A 21,063-nucleotide genomic window follows, 5' to 3' on the forward strand; every position below is an offset into this window, starting at 1 on the left:
CCCGACATTCCCTGTGCCTCTGCCTTGGTTTCTGCTGCCCTGGAGCAGCTTGGGAGAGGCTGGAAGCTTAGGAACGGGCTGGGAACGCCGTGTCCTGGTTCGCTGTGTTCCTCTCTCCATCCATAGTAAACCCATCCGCAGCCGTTCATCATCCCCTGGAGCAGGGATCCTCTTTCCTGGAATGAGGAGATGCGTTTCCATGCCATTCCTGCTTCCATTCCAGGAGCTTCCCTGCAGGATGGGTTGAGGGATAAGGATGTGCCCACCCTACGTCCTGCCTGACAAACTCTTTGTACAGGAGACCTTTCCCCTGGGAAAGGAGGTTTCAGCACCAATGTGAAGGCTGCTCCCGACTTCAAACCTTGGGAATACCGAGGTGGGATCAAGAGAGGGATCATTCCATCTCCTCCACACCACGGCGATCCATGGAAACACACAGTCCTGATCCTGGCATTGCCCATTGGCCTTTCCCAAGCAGCCACCCCTTCTCCTGCAGGTGGACATCTCAGGTGAATCCTAGAAGCTTCTTTTTATCGGGATAATGAAGATCCCGGGGTCCTGCTTGATGCGCGTTTGAGCTCGGAGCAGCGCGATTCCCACTTGGAAGGCTGGAAAAGGCACGAGGAGGATCCAGAGCTCCAAGGGATGCCTCGGAGGCGTTCGTGTTCGCACCTTGTGCTTCGGAGGCGGGTGAGGATGCGGCTCCTGCCAAGGGGAATCTCGCTTCCGTTGCCTCCTTCCACAACTGCTGCTTCCTCCTCCTCCCTCCGCAGAGCTCTTGGGGGTGGCTTCCAGCTTTTCCTCCCACTTTTCCCCATAGGAAGCCTCTGATCTCCATTGGAATGTGCTGGTGCCATCCTGGAAACAACGGGGCTGGGCTTTGCTGAGTTCGAGGATGGATTGGGGGGGGGGGGGGTCCAGGCAGCATTCCAGGGAATACCTTGGATTTCAGGGTTAATGGAGCTCATTTAATGCCTGGCTCCTGGAGGTGGTGAGATCCCTGTGGATCACCCATTCCTTACCAAACCAAAGCCATTATTTGAGTTCCACCTTCCTCTTCCTGCTTTGTTTCCTTACTTCCCCCTTTTTCTGTCCCTGTTTCTCTACTGTGCCTTGAGAAATGCACTTTGGAAGAGGAGGCTGATCCATGAGGATCCGTCCTTGTACATGGGGATGCTGCAGATTCAGAGCCACAGAAGGGGAGGAAACCGGCTTGGAAAAGTCAGCATGAGCCAAATTCCTTCTGTTCCAGCTTCCTGGAATAAGTAATCTCCTAGGAAAACCAAGCAATGAGTGGAGCTCCACAAAGGACAGGCTGGAGCTGCTCCACTGATCCCTGTGGTGATGGTTTCTGGATGCGGCCGCTTTTCCTTAAGGAAAAGCAGATGGAATTCCTGCTTTCCCTCCTCTCCATCCACCTCCTGCCTATTGGATCTGTTGGAGAACAGCCATATTCCAATGCTCCGCATAGAGAAGGGGGGGTTATTGGCCCTGGAGCCCATTCTACTTGTGTTTCCCAGTTGCTCCATCAAGATCTCGGTTTCTATGAACGTTTTGGGGTCATTTATTAGTTAATTACTCATTAATTCATTAGTTATTCTTTATTTTATTAGTTAATAATTATAAGCCCCACGTGCACCACTGTCTCCTGCTGCTCTGCAGCGGTATTCCAGAGCCAGCATCATCCAGGGAGAAGGAATACCCCCAAGTAAACCAATTCCAGCAGGTTTTGGGGTGAATTGGGGTGTTCCAGAGCCTTTTCCTGCCCCAATTCCCTGTGGATATGCCTAAGGCAGAACACGCCGTGGTTACAGCCGCCCAATCAGGAGACGGAACGGGTATGATTGACAGCGGATTGACAGCCTCTGCCAATAGGATCGGGGGATGGGTAGTGACAGGCGCGCTCGCTGGCCAATGAGAGAAGGGAGGGTGGTTCCTCTAGGCGAGTTCAACCAATAGTACTTGAGGGGCGGGCTTTTGAGAGGAGCCAATGGAGAGCTTCGTGGGCGGGGCAGAGCGGCCGAGAGGCCCAATGGGCGGCGGGCGCTGCGCGCTTGCGCAGCGAGGCGCTCGGACGGGCAGTGCGGCGCCGAGGCCCGGAGGCGGAGAGCAGCGATGGAGCAGGGATACGGCGGTAGGTGCAGGGCGGCAGCGGGGGCCGCCGCTTCCCGGTGCCTCCCGTTTCCCCGGGGGCAGCGGCGGCAGCAGCTCGGTCCTCCCGGTCCCTTCAGCGGCGGCTCTGGTACCACCGGTGTGTGTGTGGGGGGGGTAGTCAATCCCCTGAGGGACTTTGTGCCCGCCTCCCGTGTGGGGGTGCCGCCGCTGATTGGCTGAGCTGCGCGTCTCTCAGCGCTAGGGCGCCTCTGATTGGTGGGTGGGTGCTGGTGGGGGGGCAGACCGTTGTTGGGGGGCGGAAATGGAGCCGGGCCCATTTCTAAAGACGACACAAAATGGCGGCTGCGGACACGCCTCCCCCCCCCCGCGTGTCGGTCCCATCCCTTGTGTTCGTTCCCCCCCCTCCATGGCCTCCGGTTGTAACCCCCGGGGAGGCCCCGTTACCTCCCGGTTAAGGCCGCTTCGGGCGGCTGCAGCATCCTCCAGCGCCCCCCCCCGACACCTCAACCCGGCTTCCCCCCCCCCCGAGGTGTTCTCTCCTTTCCCGTTCTAACGGCGTTGGGAGGAAGGCGTTAATCCATGAGGAAGGAGGTGAGAGCGCGCCGAAACGGCGTTGAGCTTTGTTTGGGAGGGGGAGGAGCCGTCCCCTTTCCGAATGGGGTTGGATGGCTCTAAAGCACTGAACGGGGGCCGGGATTGAAAGGAAAGCACCCAAATGGAAGCTTAACAGATGAAGATCGGTTGTTGGAGCTTAATTGGAGGTGAAGAGGTGGCAAATGGGGATAGGTGCCAGGGCCGGACCCTGCTGGACCCCTTTGGAGCCTCGTACTGCAACCTCTTCGTTGGGGTTTATAACACGGTTACAGCTGCAGAAGGATTTGATACACGGCACAAATGCCCTTTTGATGTGTGTTTCACCAATTCCTGCTGCCCCACGAGGTGCTTTGTCTGTGGGGATCGTTCCTGGTTCATGTGGACTTGATGTCAATGCCGAGCTGTTGACGGGATCGCTCTGTCTGCTTTCATCGCCCTTCTCAAGGGGTTTGAAGGGTTCTTTGGGCATAAAGAGGAGGTGGGAAGCTGTGGTAAGGATTAAAACCACCTTCAATGAGCGCTGGTTGCTCTGCCTCTAAATTAACTCCAGTGCTTCCCGATTGCAGCAGAAACCAAGCTTTATTCTCCCTGGATAAAGTCCTTTGGTGGAATCAGCCGGAGAACCTCTGCTTCTGGAAGGAATTCCCTTCTGGATCCTGGCTTTTTCTTCTGCGGGTGTTAAACAGTGACTGAACCAAGTAAATCCCTCATCATTGCTCTGCTTGGCCTTTCCCAAGCTTTACCCCAGGCTCCGGGAGCGCTGTCTTGGGAATCAGCTGGGAATCAGAACACATGGTCCCTTTTGAGTTGGTTTTTTTCCCCTTCTCTGCACTTTGTCGTATTTTATTATCCCCAGGGAAGGTGATGGGGTCTTCCTGGCTTATCCCACTGGGGTTTTTCCTGCTGGGAATGGATATGGATGTGCTGTGCTTAAGTCCTTAATACCCACGTTGCTCATGAGGCACTGAGCTCATGAATTACCACGTTCTTCAGGGGTACTGAAAGCTTGAGGTGTCTTTGCCTTGAGAACCCGAGCTCTTTGCTTGAGAACCCGAGCTCTTTGCCTTGAGAACCCGAGGTCTTTGCCTTGAGAACCCGAGCTCTTTGCCTTGAGAACCCGAGCTCTTTGCCTTGAGAACCTGAGCTCTTTGCCTTGAGAACCTGAGCTCTTTGCTTTGAGAACCTGAGCTCTTTGCTTTGAGAACCCGAGCTCTTTGCTTTGAGAACCTGAGCTCTTTGCCTTGAGAACCTGAGCTCTTTGCTTTGAGAACCTGAGCTCTTTGCCTTGAGAACCTGAGCTCTTTGCCTTGAGAACCTGAGCTCTTTGCTTTGAGAACCCGAGCTCTTTGCTTTGAGAACCCGAGCTCTTTGCCTTGAGAACCCGAGCTCTTTGCCTTGAGAACCTGAGCTCTTTGCTTTGAGAACCTGAGCTCTTTGCTTTGAGAACCCGAGCTCTTTGCTTTGAGAACCTGAGCTCTTTGCCTTGAGAACCCGAGCTCTTTGCTTTGAGAACCTGAGCTCTTTGCCTTGAGAACCTGAGCTCTTTGCCTTGAGAACCTGAGCTCTTTGCCTTGAGAACCCGAGCTCTTTGCTTTGAGAACCCGAGCTCTTTGCTTTGAGAACCCGAGCTCTTTGCCTTGAGAACCCGAGCTCTTTGCCTTGAGAACCCGAGCTCTTTGCTTTGAGAACCCGAGCTCTTTGCTTTGAGAACCCGAGCTCTTTGCTTTGAGAACCCGAGCTCTTTGCTTTGAGAACCCGAGCTCTTTGCCTTGAGAACCCGAGCTCTTTGCCTTGAGAACCCGAGCTCTTTGCTTTGAGAACCCGAGCTCTTTGCCTTGAGAACCTGAGCTCTTTGCCTTGAGAACCCGAGCTCTTTGCTTTGAGAACCCGAGCTCTTTGCTTTGAGAACCCGAGCTCTTTGCCTTGAGAACCCGAGCTCTTTGCTTTGAGAACCCGAGCTCTTTGCCTTGAGAACCCGAGCTCTTTGCCTTGAGAACCTGAGCTCTTTGCCTTGAGAACCTGAGCTCTTTGCCTTGAGAACCCGAGCTCTTTGCTTTGAGAACCCGAGCTCTTTGCTTTGAGAACCCGAGCTCTTTGCTTTGAGAACCCGAGCTCTTTGCCTTGAGAACCCGAGCTCTTTGCCTTGAGAACCCGAGCTCTTTGCCTTGAGAACCCGAGCTCTTTGCCTTGAGAACCTGAGCTCTTTGCCTTGAGAACCTGAGCTCTTTGCCTTGAGAACCCGAGCTCTTTGCTTTGAGAACCCGAGCTCTTTGCTTTGAGAACCCGAGCTCTTTGCCTTGAGAACCCGAGCTCTTTGCCTTGAGAACCTGAGCTCTTTGCTTTGAGAACCCGAGCTCTTTGCCTTGAGAACCCGAGCTCTTTGCCTTGAGAACCCGAGCTCTTTGCTTTGAGAACCCGAGCTCTTTGCTTTGAGAACCTGAGCTCTTTGCTTTGAGAACCTGAGCTCTTTGCCTTGAGAACCCGAGCTCTTTGCCTTGAGAACCCGAGCTCTTTGCTTTGAGAACCCGAGCTCTTTGCTTTGAGAACCTGAGCTCTTTGCCTTGAGAACCCGAGCTCTTTGCTTTGAGAACCCGAGCTCTTTGCTTTGAGAACCTGAGCTCTTTGCTTTGAGAACCTGAGCTCTTTGCCTTGAGAACCTGAGCTCTTTGCTTTGAGAACACTGCATTTTGGGCTGAGCAGCCTCTGTCTTCCTGAGGTTTTGAGTAGGTCCAAGCTATTTTTGCCTCCTGGATTAACATCGCCAAGGTTTTATCCAAGACAGCTTCAAAATGAAAGGAGAGGAGCTCTCTTAATGCCACGGCTGCTGCTATTTTGGGTTTGAAACGGAGCAATTTGCCCTTGTGCTGGTTTTGCTTCCTCTTCCTGCTCTTCTCCAGCTAGGAGCATGCCTGGAGGCTGGAATCAAGCTGGGATTGCGCCTGGCACAACCAGGGGCTCAATGGTGTCCCTCAAAGCTGGAGGGAAGAAGTGAGAACATTGAGCTGTGGAGTTCAAGTCAGGCTTTGGGGTGGCTGCAGTTGACGGATTGGAGGTTTGGCCTTGATTTCCATGTCTCAGCTCAAGCCACCCCCCCCCAGCAGCTGGAAAACCATATCCCGGCCTCATCCCACTGGGAAGTGAAGCTGAAAACAGGGACATGCCAACGGTGGGAAAGGAAATTGCTCAGTAATAAAGCTCTGATGGAAGAGGTGGTGACGTGTCCTGTTCCTGTTTGCTGGGCCTGGGGTTTCCACAGGAGCTCAGAATTCCAGTGGGAAGCGTTCTGGGAGCTTCACCCCACCAAACCCAGGCTCATGGAAGGGGTGAGGTGTCCTCTGCAGCCTCAGATGGGAAAAGCTTGGTGACCTCCAGAGGAAAACTGTGCTTCAAAATTGGGGGGTTTCACCCGAAAAAGAGGGAAGCTTTGGGAAAACTGGAGGTGGCCTCCAAGAAATGAAAGCTTTGTAAAATCAGGAGGCGCCTCCCAAGAGATGCAAAAGTTCTTTGTAGTGACAGGACGAGGGGTGATGGGTTTAAACTGGAACAGGGAAGTTCAGGTTGGAGATAAGGAAGTTCTTCTCCATGAGGGTCGTGGGACACTGGGATGGGTTGGATGGAGAAGGTTTGGCTGCCCCATCCCTGGCAGTGTCCAAGGCCAGGCTGGATGGGGCTTGGAGCAAGCGGCTCTAGTGGAAGGTGTCCCTGCCCGTGGCAGGGCCATGGATGCATTTTAAGGTCCCTTCCACCCAACCCATTCCATGATCTTTAAGGTGTGGATGGGTTTGTGGGCAATAAAAGTAATAAATTCAGATTAAACCCCCATTTTCCTGCAGGGAAAGGGCAGCCAAGCTCCTGGGAAGTGCTTTAGCACATCCCAGCACGTTGCTTTTGATCAGGTTTCACTGCAGCACAAGGGTTCCTCTAATGCCCTCAGGAGTTGCTGAGCTCACGGAGGGCCCTTCATCCCTGAGGATGCTCATTCCACCCTGGAAGCTTAGGAATGGTTTGAAGTGGAGAAATGAGTTATTTTGGTGTGGAAAACTCTCTGCTGGGAAATAAGAGCTGGTGAACACGGTGGGATCTTTTGTGCTTCCTTCACCTGGGCCAGTGCTTCACCCACTGCTGATGTGGGGGAGACCAGACTGCAGCCACTTCATTAGTGCAATGCTTGCAATTAGTGCTGGGAAGTGGAAGAGCTCCATGTGTTTTACTGGCATTCCTCACCTCAGCTCATGTATGAGGATATCCAGTATTCCCTAGGGAAGAGGATGCTTCTGCTGGCACAGCACAACTGGAACGTCTGCTCTCAGTGTTGGTTCTGTTCTTGGCATGACTTACCCCTCAGAGTTTCTCCTCATGGAATCATGGAATGGTTTGGATTGGAAAGGACCTTAAAGCTCATCCAGTCCCAACACAGGGTCAGGCAGCTCCAAGCAATGAAAAGCAGGAGCAAGGCTGTAATTAAAGACCTGGATAGGTTGAGGGTCATTTAGGGGAAGAACCAAGCCCTGGGCCAGCAGCAGAGGTGATGCTTTAACAGCTCCCTTCTTTTCTTTGCAGGTTATGGCACTTGGAATACTGGAGCCACCAACACTCAAGGTGAGGTTTGTGTCTCTGAGAACAGAGCTTACTCTTAATTCTTAGCCAGAATAATGGGATGCAAACACTTTTTTCCATCTTTCTTCTCTTCTACCTATTTTGAATCATTTGAAGTGATTTTAAATCATTTCTACTTCCTCTGGTACCATGAAACACAATTCTGGGGGTGATGAATGTGCCGGGGGGGGGTTTAGTGCTGCAAACAAAGCCTGTCCAGGGCTATTTGGGACTTTGGGCTCCCTCTTTTCCAGCCTAAACAACAGCAGCAGCACCAAAATGCTCCCGAAAGTGATAGTTTGAACAAACATCTGCAGTTTTACTGCCTCTTGAGGGGGTTTATGGAATATTTGAGCTGTTGTCAAGTGTAAAATACTCAAAAGTGCTTCAGAAACATGTAAAATCTATTAATTATCCGTTACATTTCCATAATCAGCTCTTGGAAGTCCCGATTTCCTCCTTCCCATCCTTTTTACCAGTGATTAAACTTGAATTAGATCCATTTCACCTCTCAGCTTTTGATTTTGTTGCTTTGGGAGTTGAACCACTCTCTTCTTTCTGTCCCCTTCAGGTACCTATGGGACGAATGCGACGAGCTGGCAAGGTACGTGCTGTCTACAACTGTTACCTCTGGGTTTGGGATGCTCTGCTCAGGCTCTGTGGCTCTTTTCCACCTCCTGCATTGTCTTTGCTCAAGATTGGGGTGCAGAACTCTCCTCCTCACTGATTCAGGTCTTTTCCTTTTGCCTAGCTTCATGGTTGTAGCTCTTTCTTAGGCCCATGGAGCATCACAAAGCTCTGTCCTGGTGGCTGTGCCTTAGAGCAGGATGTGAAAAGTTCGGTTTCTTTTCCATCTCCATTTCTGCCTTGGTCTGGGACAGCCAGATGGGTGCAGTAATAAACTAATTTATTGATTAATAAAATGGTTAATATCAGTTTCCCCTCCAAACCCAAGGTTTACCCTTGGAATCTGGCAGCGTGGCCATACACAACCCACTGCCATGGGCAGGGACACCTTCCACTAGAGCAGGTTGCTCCAAGCCCTGTCCAGCCTGGCCTTGAACAGGGATGCTTCATGTGGACCTTCTCCATCCAACCCATCCCAGTGTCCCACCACCCTCACAGGGAGGAGGTTCTTCCTTATTTCCGATCTGAACTTCTCTGTTTCAGTTTGAACCCATCACCCCTTGTCCTATCCCTGATGAAGCTTCCTCTCCACATCCTTGGAGCCCCCTTCAGACCCTGGAAGCTGCTCCGAGGTCTCCATGCAGCTTCTCTTCTCTCAGCCTGGCTCCATGTGGGAGCTGCTGCATCCCCTGCTCATCCTCATGGCTTCCTCTGGCCTTGCTCCAGCAGCTCCATGTCCTTATGTTGAAGACCCACACAGTTTAGGCTTGGGGCAGAGGAATCTTGGCTCTTCCCCTGTTTTAGAACCCACATTTCATTTCAGGGAGGTCAAATCCAGCTACAGCCGTGCCTGGGGGGATCTGTTCACATCCCACTCTTCACTCTTCCTCCTGTGTCTATCACAAGGAATTAACATCCACATCCTTTCCCTTTCCTGCCAGGCTATGAGGGCTATGACTACTACAACACCCAAACCACCGCCGCCAACACCGCAGCCTCGTACAACTACGCTCCTGCCAGCTCCAGCAGCTGGGAAACCCACAAAGCTTCGGATATGAGCCTCAGTGCTGATGTGGGCTCTTCCCTGCACATCGGCTCCTACGGCACTGAGCACTCCGCCAACGAGAACTCGGATTCCATCATCGCCAAGATCAACCAGCGCCTGGATATGCTGTCAAAGGAGGGCAGTGGCGGCACAGGGGACGGGTTGGAAGACCAGGAGAGGTGATTCTGCCACTTGCTTATGTTTCATAGTGCAAATAAGGGCTTTTAATGCAACTGCAGATGAAGCTGGTCTGAAGTTCAACAGGGTGAAGAACCGGGTTCTGTCCTTGGGCTACAACAGCCCTCTGCAATGCTCCAGGCTTGGGGAAGAGTGGCTTGAAAGCTGCTCATGGAAAAGGAGCTGAGGGTATGGATTGATGGAGCTGGACATGAGCTTGTGCTCATCAGCACCAGTGCGGCAGCGGGACCAGGGCAGGGATTGTCCCCCTGCACCGGGCACTGGTGAGGCCACACCTTGACTTCTGTGTCCAGTTCTGGGCCCCTTGCTCCAAGAGAGACATTGAGGGGCTGGAGCAGGGCCTGGAGCACAGTGTGATGGGGAAGGGCTGAGGGACCTGGGGGGGTTCAGTCTGGAGAAGAGAAGGCCCAGGGGGGACCTGATCGCTGCCTACAACTGCCTGAGAGGAGGATGGAGCCAGGAGGGGCTGGGCTCTGCTCCCAAGGGATGGGACAAGAGGAAACGGCCTCGAGCTGCACCAGGGCAGGTTTAGATGGAGCTGAGGAACAATTCCTGCCCCAGAGGGTGCTCAGGCATTGGAACAGGCTGGAAGTGTTCCCAACCCCTGTAGACATGTCCCTTATGAGATGGGATAGTGGTGGCCTTGGCAGTGCTTGGAACAGTTGGACTGGATGAGAATTCTACCAAGAATAAGGAAAAGGTGACATGGGATACAAAAAGTGATGGATTTGCAGGGATTAATAATACTTTTCTCGTGTTTTTCTGGCCAAAACCACACGGATCGGGATGAAACCTGGATGCAAACCCCTGTGTGAGGTGTGGGAATGTCACCCCTGGTGCTGACCATTGTCTCCTCCCACAGCTCTTTCAGGTATGAGTCCTTCGACTCCTACGACTCGAGGTCCTCCATGAACGACCGGGACATGTATCGCCCCAGCTACGACTACGGCGACGTCGGCACCGACCGGAACGATTCCTTTGGGAGCCAGTTTGACCGCAGGGATCAGTCACGCAACAGAGGGAACAACTACGGGCTCATGCGGGGCCGGGCTCAGAACCGTGTCCAGAACCGCGGGCGCCTCAACGCCTTCAACCGCAGCGACCACTTCATGCCCTCGTCCAGCTCCGAGCGCCTCTCAGCCCGTTGGAATGAGCTGAACTACATGGGAGGGCGTGGGATGGGGGGGGCCGGATCCAACAGGCTCCCTTCCCTCTTTTCCCAAGCCCTTGTTCCCGATTATGGTGACTACGGCGATTACGGCGACTACGGCGACTATGGGGATTACGGTGACTATGGCGACTACGGAGATTACGGTGACTACGGAGACTATGACTATGGCATGATGGGGATGTCGGGCATGGGAATGGGACGGTATGGGAATATGCCGTATGGAATGGGGAGGCAACGGAACAGAGACAGGATGGGGTCGGTGCCCTGGCACATGAACACGCTCATGGTAAGTCGTCGCCGTCAGGTTTGGTTTCTTGTCAGGGTTGGGTGTTGCTTCCCTCGGTGGGTTGGCTGGAAAGCGGAGTCCTTTGGGAAGCATGAGCCTTAGTTCATGGTGCTTCCATGACTTATTCCACTGCGGAATAATTCACTTTTTCCTGCATAGAGATGGGTATCACTGAGCTTGTGTAGACCCATTTGCAATCAAAATAGAGCCTCTGAATGCTTCCCCCATCCCAAATCCACTCACAAGGGGCACTATAACCCAGCTCTAAAATCCTTTATAACCAAAACCACATCTGCAGGGTCACAGGAATTGAGATGTGGCAAATGGGTGGAATGCTTTGATTTTGAAGCTTCTCTTAGTACCTCAAGTTGGTTGATCCCAGTGATTCCTTTCCCCTTCAGCCCAAGAGAAGAGGGTTCCGGAACCGTTCCGGAGGGCGGTCGGATGGAGAGGGGGGAGGACGCAAGAGGAAACAGTCGCAGAGCGGGGACGAGCCTGACAGCAAACAGGCAAAGACTGACAGTGAAGGAGATGACACCGACAATGGTACGAGCCCATCTGGGGCCATTTTCCTCTGGTTTTAAGTGTTTTCTCTCATCTGACTGAGAATCATTCCATTTCAAAGCTGGGGGGGGTTAATTAGGGGAGCCCCTCCAGCACCAGCTTAAACAATCCTTCTTTTGCACAGCAGATGAGGGAGAAGGAGAGGAAAAATCAGGAGATGAAGCAGACAAAGGTGTAAGTATCCTTGTTTTCTATCACTCTTTGTGGGAATGTACTCCAAGGGCTGGAGCAGCTCTGCTCTGGAGCCAGGCTGAGAGAGCTGGGCTGGGTCAGCCTGGAGAAGAGAAGGCTCCTGAAGGGGAGACCTTAGAGCAGCTCCAGTGCCTAAAGGGGCTACAGGAAACCTGGAGAGGGGCTGGAGGGGGCTTGTACAGCATTCATTGGGGCAGCCACAGATGTAAAGCTTGGTTGCAGGAAGCAATACTTTGTGGTGACATAGAGGAAGTAACACTTTGTGTTTCTCTTTTCCAGGAGAACAGGAATTGGGGTGATTTCATGGAGGAAGGTAGGGATTTACCCCCTCACACAGCCCCCTGGACTAGCCCCATCACTTCAGCTGGTTTGGGATTGTCATTTCCAGTCAAGACAGATCAGCTCCAGGCACTTTGCACCCTTCTGCCTTGGGGTGACTTGGGGAAAACCACATGTGGGACTTGAGTTGCTGCTTTTAGGTTGTTTTCGGGATGGGAGCTGAATGTTGAAGCTCCCTCTGATGCCCAGAGGCTTCTTTACCTGACAACGTGTCAGGTGAATTGTTCTCCGAGTCCTTTGAGGCTGATGGGCCTTGGACTTGGTGCTTTCTACCCCAAAACACTGCAGAGATGAGGTCTGCTGGATCTGCAGTTCCCAGTAATTACAATGACTGCCTGAGAGCTCAGGAAGAGGCTGCTGCTTCCCTGTGGTTGGAAGCTGGTTTGGGAGAGGGAGAGCTTCCAGAGACTGAAAGCTGGTTGTGACTTCCCGATGCCGAGGGAACAGAGGGATTGAGCCCCAGAATTCCTGAACCAGACAAGCGGGTCCTGGGGAGCGGAGTAACTGATTTATTCCTCAGCATCAGGAGATGGCTGCGAGGATGATGATGAGGAGATGAAAAAGAAGAGGGAGAAGCAGCGGAGAAGAGACCGGATGCGCGACCGCGCGATGGACAGGTAGGAGCAGTGAGAAACAGGTCCCTTCCCAGTGTTGTTCCATGTGAACAAGGGAATCTCCTGGGGAATCCTATTGTGGGGCTCTGCGCTCTGATTTCAGTAGGTTTTTACCCATTTTTGTGTGTTTTATGATTGTTTTAAGATGAGGAGAATACTGTGGGGTTTAATACATGGATCAGTGTAGAGCAGTAAGTCCAGAAAGGTGTTTAAAAGGCTGTGTATGCACTTAATACGCTCTACACTTACACATCTATCTTTAGCTCATTCATTGCTTTATTTTATAGCATTATAAAGGCTGTATATAGCAAAACACAAGGCTGTATATGCAGCTTTGCTATAAAATAATACAATTAACGAGCTAAAGACAAGATGAAGCAGCCAAGGTGGCACCAGTGTTTCTCTATCGGGTGCCAGGGATCTCCACATCCAAGAGCGCCCATGAATGTGTCCCATTGCTTTTAAACTCACCCAGGGTTTTAGCATCCACTCCCATAACATAAAGCTTTAAGGAGAAGGAGCTGCTGTTTCTATCTGTGCAGGTTCTACCATGATTCTAATGGTCCAAAATGGAGTAAAATTGGGGGGGTGGCATTTGGAACAACAACGAGGTATAAAACTGCGTCAAGGGTGGTGATGGTCCTGATCTTAATGTTATTCCTCATCCGTAGTTGTGACTTCTCTGCTTAGGATCCAGTTTGCCTGTTCTGTCTGCAAGTTCCGCAGCTTTGAGGAAGAGGAGATCCAGAAGCATCTCCAGAGCAAATTCCACAAGGAGACCTTGAGGTTCATTGGTACCAAGCTCCCGGATAAAACAGTGGAGTTCCTGCAGGTAGGTGGGATGCTGGAGTAGCTCAGCCCTTCCCTGCATCCATACTGGGATGTCAAGACTTCACTTAGAGTCACTGGGCTTCATTTGGTCCACCCAGAGCTGAGGAAGATGATAAAGACCAGGGAGTGGTTGCGTTTTGGGGGCATTTATCAAGGATTTGGGGTCTCCCACAGGGAATCTGATGGTGACATGGGAGCAGGCTTCTATTTGGCTCCAGTTTGATCTTTCCCTCTCTTTGCTATAACATGACAGGGAGGGGAGAACCTTGGCCTCGTCTAGTTTGTTCCCCAACCACAGGCTTCCCTGTGGGTATTCCCTGGGGAACTCACTTCCCTTTGGAGCTCCTTGGTCATCAGTGGAGGACACTGGGTTTTCTCCTCTTCCTTCCAGGAATACATCGTCAACAGGAACAAGAAGATTGAGAAGCGGCGCCAGGAGCTGACCGAGAAGGAGGGCACAAAGCAGAAGCCGGATCCTTTTAAGGGTAAATCTGTGTCCTGTGTCCAGAGACAGAGGCAGTGTGCAAGGAAGGAAAGACAAAGGTGCTGGTGTAGTTCTTTGGGAGCAAAACATGATGGATTTGAGTCATCCAGCTGCAGGTTCTGGGTGGGTTTTGCCAGCTTTGAGAAACAAATGGGCTTGATGAAGAAATGGAAGCGCCCGGCACTGCTGGGAGTTCTCAAGCAGCAGATGCCTGAGGAGGCTTGTGCAATATCAGGTGCTAAAATGAAGGTTAAAAGGGGAAAATACCCCAGAAGCGTTGATTTTTGAGGCTGTTTGGTTACCGCAGCTGGATTCTGTGTTCTTTCTTTAAGTGCTGAAGTTGATCTGTTGGGGCAGTGAGGGTGATGGGGAAAAATCCGCTTGGCTCTGTCCTGGTGCCATTGGGAGTGATGAGTGGAGTTGAGTTAAGCCACAGAGACTAAAACCGAACCTAAGTAGAGAGGAGGAATGAACCCAGTACTGGGGAAAGCCTGATTTGTCCCTTCCAGCTTTAAATAGATGGATTCTGGGGAGAAAAACAGCCTAGGGTGAGCCGATCACTTCATACCCCAGGCTGTTATCCCCATCTGTCCTCCTCCTCCACTTGGGTACTGTGTTGGGATGATCTGGTTTAGAGCAGAGGAACTATCCTGCCCATGTTTTGCAGCATATGGGACGCTTTTTGTTTTGGAAAGCAGACACTGGATTAGTGTGTTAGTAGTGCTTGAGAACATCCACCAGCTGAGCGTGTCCCTTGGCTTCTGGCTGATGTCTTGTCTCTGTAGGCATTGGCCAGGAGCACTTCTTCAAGAAGATCGAGGCAGCTCACTGCATGGCCTGTGACATGTTAATTCCTGCACAGAACCACCTGCTCCAGAGGCACCTGAGATCTGCAGATCACAACAGGAACCGCAGGGTAAGCGATGCCTTCGTCTCCATTGCTCCAGGCACTCGAGGTTGGTTTGTGGCTTCTAAAAGCCCTTCTCACACAGCCTCTGAACACACCACGATGTGAAGCTGCTGCCCAGGGGCTTGTGGAGCACTTGCAGATGGGCTGAGCAGGGTTTGTTGGAACACAAGTGGATGGGAAATGGGGAAATGAGCACAGAAAGGGATGTTGAAAGGGGAATGTGGTGTTTCTCCTGCCATGGGGGTTTGGCAGCTTGGCCAGTGCAGGCTGAATCATAGAATGGTTTGGGTTGGAAAGGACCTTAAGATCATCCAGTTCCAACCCCCCTGCCATGGGCAGGGACACCTCACACTAAACCAAGGCACCCAAGGCTACATCCAGCCTGGCCTTGAACACTGTCAGGGATGGAGCATCCACAGCTTCCTTGGGCAACCCATTCCAGTGCCTCAGCACCCTCACAGTAAAGAGCTTCCTCCTTATCTCCAACCTGAACTTTCCCTGTTTCGGTTTGAACCCGTCACCCCTTGTCCTGTCGCTCCAGTCCCTGATGGGTCCCTCTCCAGCATCCTTGTAGCCCCCTTTAGACCCTGGAAGCTGCTCTGAGGTCTCCACGCAGCTTTTCCCCTTGATCCCTCTGGATCCCATCCCTTCCTGTTTCCAACAGAGGTTTGTTCCTTTCACAGATGGCTGCAGAGCAGTTCAAGAAAACCAGTTTACACGTGGCCAAGAGCGTCCTGAATAACAAACACATCGTCAAGATGCTGGAAAAATACCTCAAGGTGAGTGGATCGGGAAGCTGGCAACTGGTGCCGAGCTCCTGGAGCAGCGCGGAGCTGCGGGTCGGTGACGGGACGTCTGCCTGCATCCGATGGGGATGAACGTAGGTTCCTCTCTGCTGCCTTTTGCTCTCTCAATCCTGGGTCTGGTTTCTTCTCTTCCGTAGGTGCTTTTTACACTTCTCGTGCTTTTTTGGTTTGCTTTGTGTTCATGTATTGAACCCGCAGATGTGCCAAGCAGCATTCCCAGCCTCAATCCTGAATCCATCCAAACCGAGACTGTAATTAAAGAAACCAAAGTAGCCAAAGGAATTCCACTTCCCCCCAAGCCACCTCTCGAGCTGGGGCCTTTGGAAGGGGGTGGGGACACACACCAGGCTCCCCCCCTCTGCGAGTGTCCGAGTCGGGAAGCCGCCCCTTGATTCCCGCTGGGATTGAATCGAACGCGGATGGCGCCTGCTCCATCCACTGCACTGGGAGAGGGGGAATTTGTACCCTGTGTAAAGAGCCGGGCTTGGCGGCGCTCCCAGCAGCTCCAAGGGACAGAGCACCCCGAGGTGGGTGCACCCCATTCCCGTGCGTTGAAACACCCTCGTTAGCACCCCCCTTTACATTCCCCCTCCTTCCTCTTCCCTTGGGAAGTGGCAGAGAACACCCAGCTGACCTTCAGAGCCGAGACCGGAGCACGAGGAGAGGGCAGGGGAGGGTTTGCTTAAGCCCAAACCAGCGTTCGGAATTCCAGAAGGAAGCCTGGAAGGCAAATGCAGTCTTCAGAGCATGGGGGTTTAACCCTGCTCCATGTGGGAATGCCGGGTGGTTATTCCCGGCCTAAAGCGCGGGTTGAACGGGCTGAGACCCGCATCCAAGAGAGAGGAAAGGTCGCAACCTCCTCCGCTGGGCGAAGATGAAAAGAAGCACTTGTGGCTACTTGCTGGTTCCCTGGGAATCCGGGACCAGCCCAGGATCCGGCGGGACAACCCCTCGGTTGCAGCCTGGCAGACGAGGGTCCACAGAGCTGCCATGGGGCAGCAGATGCTTCCCCTTGTCCCCCCGGTGCCGGGGGCAGGGAGGGGGTGCCAAAATCCAACCCCAAAGCAGTAAAATCCCCATTAAACCCATTCAAAACTGCGACTCCAACCCCACTGGGTCCAGTGCAAAGAGACTCCGAGCTGGGAGCTTGTCCCAGGATGGGCTGGCTCGGCCCTACCGCGGCCTCTCATCCCCGTTGACCCAGGAGGGTGAGGTAAAAAAACCCCTGCGGTACCCTCAGGAGGTGCAAACCTCCCGGATTGTCTCCACGACCGTTAGAAAGCACCAAAAAGCAAAGAAATTAAACGTTAAATTAACCCCCTTCTCCCCCCAAAACCACTGGAACCACTCAAGTGCAACTCCATCTACCCCTGCCAGGGTCCGCAGGCACGGCCACATCTCCCCATGAGCAACGGTATCAAAGGCTGCCGGCAGATCTAAATGAATCCCGGGCTCCTGAGCTTTGGCCAGCGGCAGGAGGAGATCTTCGGAGCCATCCCAGCACGGTCTCCGTATCATTCCCAGGTGCAAAACCAGGCTGAAAAGGGGTGGAGGAAAATCTGAGGATTCCAGGTAATGCCAAGAGCCGCCTTCGCCATAAAAACCAACCCCATGCTCTCGGCACAGCTCCTGCCCAGGGGCGAGACTTAAACTCAAGACTTTGGGGCCGCATCAAGAGATGAGTTCTTGACCATCGGCCTAAAGATTCCTCCTCCGGGATGGCGGGACACCCTCGCCTTTCCCATGGGAAGGCCAGGAGAGCCTCCACCACGAGTGGACTTCACACAGCCCCTTTCCCGGTAGATCTGACCGGCGATAACAGACGGTGGGGTCCAGATCGCGAGGTTGAGGGTTGAGTTTCCTCCCCTTCCGTTAGTTCTCCCCATCAGCTTCATAGGGCTCAGCACCACATTCCTCAGCCAGGGAAGAGGAACGGTGAGGTTTCTCCTCCATCTGCATGGATCTTCTCGCGAGGAGGCAGCCAGCCTGGGCTGAATGGGATCCAGGCGGATCTTAACCCCAGGGTGGGGTTGTGGGAGGGGGAAAGGAGGAAGGATCCAGAGAGGTTTTTCCTCCTATCCGGAAAACGAAGCCCTCTCCCTGCCCCATGGCAGTCGATCCGGTCACGTGTGAGGTTTGCATTTCCCCTGTGCGGGGGGGAGCCAAAAAAAATAGGGAATTTCAGGAATTTGCCCTCGGATTTGCAGCCCGGGTGTGCGTGGGGCAGCTTCTCTCTAGCAAGGTCACGCTTATAGAGCAGCAACATCCCTCCTTCCATCTCCACCTCTGGGAATGTGAGCAGAGCCCCCTGATGTCCGCTGGGAGCGGGGCTGGGATCCGCTGTCGGCTTCCAGAAAGGTAACGAGGTGAAAATTCCAACCTAAAATCCAACCAAACGCACCCAAAAAAAGCCCCCAAATCTGGAGGGTTTTGGGGTCCCAGCGAGGGCTGTGAGGCCGCGTCGCATCTGGATCCCTCCGTCTCTCCCGACACACTAAAAGGCGGGATGGAAACCTGGAGGCGCCGCCGCAATTCCCACCGAGGGAAGGGGAATCCGCCCGGCAGCAGCTCTGAGCCGGGGCCGCGGGGTTGAGGAATTCCCTTTGGATTTGAATCGTCTTCGCTTAGATCCCAAATTCCTCCTGGCTGAGGAGCGGAGCCGTAGTGCAGGGTCCATCCCCGGTGCCCGTGGCGCCGTATGGGACCTGTAATATTTCACTGGCTCTTTTCCACTCCTTCCAGGTGTGGGATCATTTGTTTTCCCTGCAAATCCTTTGGGATTTTCCATGATGGAGATCTCTTTAATTTACCGTTTCCACCATGCCCAGAGCGGGCCGTCGCCAAGCCGATTTCCACTCGCTATAAAACTCCTGTCCCGTGTGTTCCCGGCAGAGATTCCACTTGCTCCCTGACTCCTTGTCTCTCTCCCCTCTCTTTTCCCACAGGGAGAAGATCCCTTTACAGATGAAATCACGGATCAGGACGTGGATGAAGCTTTGGAAGGGGGAGATGGCGCCGGGGAAGGAGCGACCGAAGCCACCGCGGCCGCCACCACCGCCGCCACCACCACCGAGGTCTCCCAGGAAGGGGAAGGAGGAAGCGGGGAAGCGCCGGAAGCAGCTGAACCTTCCCAAGAGTTTTCCAAAGCGGAGGAATTCCTGAAGAAGCTGGGGGAGCAGGATCAACCCCCCAAACCGCTCCTGATGCCCCCGTTCCTGCAAGATGACGAGCTGGAAGCAGAGGAGATGACATTGGAGGTGACGTCGGAAGCGGCGGCAGCGCCTTCGGAAGCGCCGGAAGAGCCCCCAGAATCGGTGGTTTCTCCCCAGAATGAACCTGAGGATTGGGCAGGAAAAGAGGAGGAGGAAGAGGAGGAAGCGGCCGGTGGGAGTGAGGAGGAAGAGGAGGAAGAGGCTCCAGCGGCAGCCACGGAGCCGCAACCGGAATAACTGTGAATGGGTGCGAAGGTGATGGTAGAGGCTGTGATTCTGGGTTGATGATGAGGGTGATTAATTAGAGTTTGATTAATTAGGGGGGGGTTAATTAAAGGGGAAGGGCCTGTCCACGGCCTCGAGGAGCTTCCTTCACCCCGGTAGCAATTCCTTCCGCTTCCTTCCCGCAAATCCTTCCCGTTTGTGGTGGTGTTTTAGGATGGAAAACACAGGATCCAGCCCCAAGAAACCCGGGAGTTTGGGGGGGGGGGGGGTTAGAGCAAATGAATAAAAGCATCGATTGGATCCCGGCGGCTCCTTGGGTCTGGAATGCCGGCGCCTTATCCCCCTAAATCTGCTGGTTTGGGGAGTTTTGAGTTGGTTTATTCCCAAAAAAGGGAGATTTTTCCCCTTGGCAAATGTGTTCATTTCAGCCCTCCCCACACAAGTTGTGTCTGCCCCTCATTTTCTGGGATTCCCGCTGGGAACGGGGCCGGGATTCGTTCTGGGTGCAGAAAATTGTTTGGTTTGCCCCCCCAAAAAACTGCCTTTTTCCAGGAGAATTTGCAGCTGTTGCTCCACACCCATTTCCCAAAGGATTCACCCCAAAAACCATGGCTGTGATCCGGGGGTTTATCAGCCGGACACGGAGTAAATCCTTTGGGTTTTTCCCAAACTCCCCCTTTTTTGCCCCGAAAACGGCAATAAACGGAATCAACTTCTCACCGTGCACCAGGGGATGGGCTGGGGAGGTGACGTCACCCCCGCGCATGACGTCACCGCGCGCGCCGCGCCCCCGTGACGTCACGCGGCTGGGCGCGACCGTCGGGTGGGCGTGCCGCGGTGCGCCGTGACGTCAGGCGCAGCGCGGTGAGGTCAGTGCGGCGCCGCTGCCGGACCCGCTGCCCCTCGGTGCCCGGTTCCCCCCCTCCCCCTCCCTCCTCTTCCTCCTTCCCCCCCCCCGCCGCTTCGCGCCGCCGCCCTCAGCGGGACCGGAACCCGGCCCCAGCGCCGCTCGCCCGGCCCCGCCCGCCGCTGCCGCCGCCTGAGGTAAGAGCGGGTCCCGGCGCGGGGAGCGGCGGCGCTGGGGAACGGGAAGGCGGGGGGGGGGTGTTACTGGTGAGGGAGGGAGAAGGGGAGACGGGAGGGGGGATCGGGATTCACCAACGCCTCGTACGTCGCCCCGCCGGCGTAACCCGCATTGCGTAATGCGGCCGCTGCGTCAGGGAGGCCTACGTAAACTGCGTGCGCGGAGCCCGCCCGCAGGTTTGAGGCCTAGCTTGCGACAACAGCGTAAGCCGGGGGCGGGGGGGCCGCAGTTGGCGTAGCCGCGGTCACGCGCCGGCTGCGTAGGCCGCTGCGCAAAGCGGGGAGGGAGGGGGGGCGGAATCTCCGCGCCCTACGCATTTTGCGTAACCCCCGAGTCGGGGGCCGCCGCGGGCTGAGGGGACTGCGCTCGCTGGGTTACGCCGCTTGCGTAAAGGCCGGCGTACAGCCGCGGTGTTTACGTCAATGGGAAGGCATCTCTGCGCCGTTAGCGTAGCCCTAGCGTAGCTGTCGCAGGCCCGTTGCGGGGCCGCGTTACGCCGTTGTCGGGCCGGTACGCAGAGTGCGTGCGGTGGGGCGGGGCGGGGCGGGCGGCGCGGGGGCACTTCCTGCCGCCGCCATTTTGTCGGCGGACGGGAGGAGGAAGCGACGGCTCCTGCGCGGAGGCAGCGGCCAGGCCCGGCCCCGCGGCCCGCGGTGAGTGACGCCGCCGCCGCCGGTCCCCGCCTCGCCCCGCGCCCGGGAGGGCTCGGCCGGGCTGGGTGGGACCGGGCCGGGCCTAGCGACGGCGGGGGGGGGGGGTGGAGGCCTCCCGCCGCGCCGTTAGGCCTTAGGCCGCCCGCCCGCCTCCGCCCAGGCCCTGCGGCCGCTCGCTGGGAGCTGAGGGGGGGACCGGACAACGGGCGCGATTGGAGCCAGGGAGCGAAGCGAGCGGGGCCGGGAGGCGATGGGCGCCGGGCCGGTGTCCTTGGGGGGGGGCAGCCGTGAGGGACGGAGCCGCTCCCCGCAGCAGCACCCGCTCCAGCTGGGTATGGGCCCGGTGTAAGCGTCCAGCGGGGCGGGTTGGGCCCCTCGCCTCCATCTCCCCGCGTTTATTTACGGGTTTAGGTCGGTTTTCCCCGTTGTTTCCTACTTACGGCCCTTCAGCAGCCGCTCCGGCACAGGGGAATCTCCGGAGCCGCTGTTGGGTGGGTTTGGGAAGGGGGACACCCGG

General features: G+C 54.8%; 2 protein-coding genes across 10 annotated transcripts in view; both read left to right on the top strand.

The window, feature by feature from the left end:
- The first annotated feature begins 2,045 nt into the window (after positions 1 to 2,045).
- On the top strand, positions 2,046 to 19,053 carry AKAP8 (A-kinase anchoring protein 8). 7 transcript variants are annotated; one of them, XR_013958605.1, is made up of 14 exons: positions 2,046 to 2,134; positions 7,270 to 7,308; positions 7,877 to 7,909; positions 8,874 to 9,156; positions 10,038 to 10,632; positions 11,034 to 11,178; positions 11,321 to 11,368; positions 12,248 to 12,344; positions 13,032 to 13,173; positions 13,564 to 13,657; positions 14,442 to 14,572; positions 15,250 to 15,345; positions 15,510 to 15,899; positions 16,750 to 18,457. XR_013958605.1 is itself a non-coding variant. In XM_080636130.1 (13 exons), the coding sequence occupies exons 1-13, from the start codon at positions 2,116 to 2,118 to the stop codon at positions 15,762 to 15,764; spliced, it is 1,977 nt and encodes a 658-aa protein (XP_080492256.1). In that variant the 5' UTR covers positions 2,046 to 2,115; the 3' UTR covers positions 15,765 to 18,457. The 7 variants fall into 7 exon arrangements, 4 of the variants coding, with proteins under 4 accessions (XP_080492256.1, XP_080492257.1, XP_080492254.1 ...); XR_013958606.1 differs by having other exon boundaries at positions 15,510 to 16,944; positions 18,318 to 18,449; XR_013958607.1 differs by having other exon boundaries at positions 15,510 to 17,730; positions 18,318 to 18,434.
- Positions 19,054 to 19,703: 650 nt separating this feature from the next.
- BRD4 (bromodomain containing 4) overlaps positions 19,704 to 21,063 on the top strand; it is a 45,834-nt gene continuing 44,474 nt past the window's right edge. For 2 of the 3 annotated variants that reach the window (XM_080636213.1, XM_080636215.1), the window contains exon 1: positions 19,704 to 19,853. The gene's annotated coding sequence lies outside the window, so the exon portion shown is untranslated. Of the gene's footprint in view, positions 19,854 to 20,426; positions 20,547 to 21,063 lie in introns of those variants that run through there. The other variant, XM_080636214.1, reaches the window with a different exon arrangement.

This window comes from Psittacula echo, assembly GCF_963264785.1.
Source record: "Psittacula echo genome assembly, chromosome: 30".
NCBI lineage: Eukaryota > Metazoa > Chordata > Aves > Psittaciformes > Psittacidae > Psittacula > Psittacula echo.